We start from the raw sequence: 3,147 nt of genomic DNA, 5'->3' as shown, positions 1-3,147 counted from the left end.
TGTAATTTTTGGTATATCTTTTAGGTTTTAATTATGGGAGCCACTAAGATAAACACACCTAAAACGTCTTTTTTTAAAGATCTTTTTTAGAAATTAAAATTTAACATATATAATCGATTAAATCATGTTATTTTTGTCAAAATTAGGCTAGATAAATTGATTTAACCGAAAAACTGGTGAATCAAATTTTGAACTGGTCTAAATTAATATTTTTTATAAAAAAATAACTATAATACCCTTATTATAGAGAATGATTAAAATACTCTTATTATATATATATATATTTTAAATTCTAAATCCTAATCCTACGATAGAAAAATAAAAGACTAAAATTTAGGATTCTCAAAATTAATATATATAATAGAAGTATTTTAGTCATTTTCTATAATAGGGTATTATAGTTATTTTCTATAAAACATAATATTAATTTAGACTAGTTCAAGATTTGATTCACTATTTTTCAATCAAATCAATTTGTCTAGCCTAATTTTGACAAGAATAACATGATTTAATCGATTATATATGTTAAATTTTAATTATTAAAAAATATCTTTATAAAAAAGACGTTTTCAGTATCTTTATCTGAGTAATTCTCTTTAATTATTTGTCCTTAGTATTACTAAACTTTCAATTACGACTTTAGAGTTTAAAGTTTGTAAAAAAAATTTATATTAGATGAAAAAATTTAACTAAGTCTTTACTAGTAGTTATTTTTTTAAAAATAAAAAAATGCAATAATCTTAAAATTAGTCATACACCAAATATAAAATAAATATTTCAAAAGTATTTTATTTTTTAACAAAAAGCAGTTAACAAAAACAAAATCTAATTGAAAATTTTTATTTGAGATAAAAATTTAATTACAAATTTTTAAATTATAAATATGTATTTAAAAGTATGATGAAACTAGAATAAACACAGTAATTAAAGCTCAATGCATTTAATTATAAAGAAGTAACCATGATAAATTTAAGGGAATGAAAAAAATTAAAAATGGTCGGTTTTAACCATTCTATCAATTCAATTTCATTAAAAATAGAAGAATACTCAAAAGCATACAAGTCTGTTAGAAGTTATGAATGTACTCTAGTCTCTACCTTAGTTCTTAAACACCAATTCGTGGACTTGATTCGTTTTAATTAACTACCAATTGCAGTTTAGTTTACCTCATTAATACGTAGTAGTTAGTCCTCCTTTGAAAGCTTCTCTGTCCCTAATTTTCTCTCAGATTGACTAATTGCCACATCGTTTTATGAATTTAAAAACAAATTAAAGATGTCTGTGCTTACTTTCAACTCTTCTAGATGAGAAATATAATGTAAGTCCTAAGTTTTTTCTAAACGGGCAGCAGGAGAATAAATTTAGTGATGAAAATTGTGGCAGTTATTTTCCGTTATCATTAATGTATTACTATTTGGTTAGCTATTTCTCGCTCCTGTCCATAGGCGACAACTGACAATTTTCTGTCTTTTATTTTTTCAATTTAATCGTGACTTCATTGCTCAATATATATACCAAATCGGTCTCTAATAAATTTTTGGCCATTTCTAACTTTTTTTTATTTTGTTAGATAAATCAAACTTCATACTAAATTTTGATAAAAAAAAATTAAACAAATTAATCTCGATTATTATTTAATAAAAAATATAACAATTCTTAAAAAATTTTAAAATTTTTTTTCATAAGATTAAAGAATTTTGGTAGGTAAATAATGACTTTTGTGAATAATGTAAATAATATACCGTGAGGGCTGCTTTATCTAATTAAGTGATTATAATAGGTCCGATGTAGTGGGAGGGGGAGTATAGACCTTGGCTCCCTTAATTTTTTGAAACAAAAATTAATAGTAGTGACTCGTGAGTTTATATTATATATAATTTTATTTTGTATTTGAAAGATAGGGTAAGTAGTTACCTTGTACTAATAATTAATTGTTAAGCACATTTAATGTCAAATTTATAAGTAAAAATCTAACTCAAATATTATCTATGTTTAATAACCAGAAAATTAAGTGGCAATATCCCATAAAAAAAATTAGAAAATATATTATCACTAATTATTTTTTAATTGGATAAAATTTTCTAATCTTTAAATTTGTGAGCTTCCTGCATCACTTTACTATGTCACTTTCTAAAACATGTGAACCTCAAACATTATAAATTTTATGTTCTGTGTTAATCATGTTAAATTGAATAACTTGTATATAATTCAAGAGATATGCCAAGGATTAATAGAAACATGAAAGTCTTTAATGTATTTTTGTATTAATCGTTTGATTTGTTTAGTATTAATTCTCTTTATTTTAACTGTTATAACTGAGAGATTATTTTAACTATGAATATTATAAAAAATAAATTTATAAACAAAATAAAAAATAAATTTTTTATTTAATTGTCTGTTGATTTATATTAAAAAAATTGTTAAAAAATTTGACATGAATTTTATTATTCATAAATTTTGTAGTATGAAAGATCGTCATATATATTTTTTATATTTTAACATATATGTTCTATCAGTATATTTTTGTAAAGTATTTTAGATTATATAATTTATTTGTATAAATTTTAATTTGTATTATGTATATTTTTGAACTTCTTTAAATAATTTTTTATATATGCACATAGACATAAGATCTTGCGAATATAATTTAAAATAACTCATTCGGAATTTGAAAACTTACTTAATATATTATAATTAATTAATAATCGCATTTATCGGTAATTATTTGCAACCTTTATTTTTTTTTAAATGCGGTAACTTTGGGGACGAAAAAATAATGATGCCCAAAGCCATGTAGAGAAAAAAATAGATAAGAAAATGATAGCGTAGATGACTGGTAAAGCGTGTTTTAAATTCTAATCCCAAAAATAATAATAAACATAGTTAAAAGTCCGCTCTATGTGGAACACGAGGATTTGGCCACGCATTAATCTACCACCTTCATATTTATAAGAACATTTTCAAATCCCTCCTTCAAATCATAAACCCTCCTCTACCTATATACTATATACTACTTCCAAATTCCAAAGACACTGCTGTTATTGCTTATTGCTTATTACTTGGTATATAAAAAATGGATTACTACTTGTGTAGGTGTTTAGGCCTTACTACTATACTTTTCATGGCGCTGCTTCCTATTATTGCCAA

General features: G+C 23.3%; 1 protein-coding gene across 1 annotated transcript in view; it reads left to right on the top strand.

Moving 5' to 3' along the window:
- Positions 1-2,971: 2,971 nt before the first annotated feature.
- Positions 2,972-3,147, top strand: part of LOC107465667 (uncharacterized) — a gene marked incomplete in the record, with an annotated part of 2,735 nt that continues 2,559 nt past the window's right edge. Inside the window, 1 exon segment of the mRNA XM_016084636.3 lies at positions 2,972-3,147. Coding sequence (XP_015940122.1) covers positions 3,074-3,147 — 74 coding nt within the window.

The sequence above is a fragment of the Arachis duranensis genome, chromosome 9, assembly GCF_000817695.3.
Source record: "Arachis duranensis cultivar V14167 chromosome 9, aradu.V14167.gnm2.J7QH, whole genome shotgun sequence".
Lineage (NCBI taxonomy): Eukaryota > Viridiplantae > Streptophyta > Magnoliopsida > Fabales > Fabaceae > Arachis > Arachis duranensis.
This window is presented reverse-complemented; position numbering and strand designations above follow the sequence as displayed.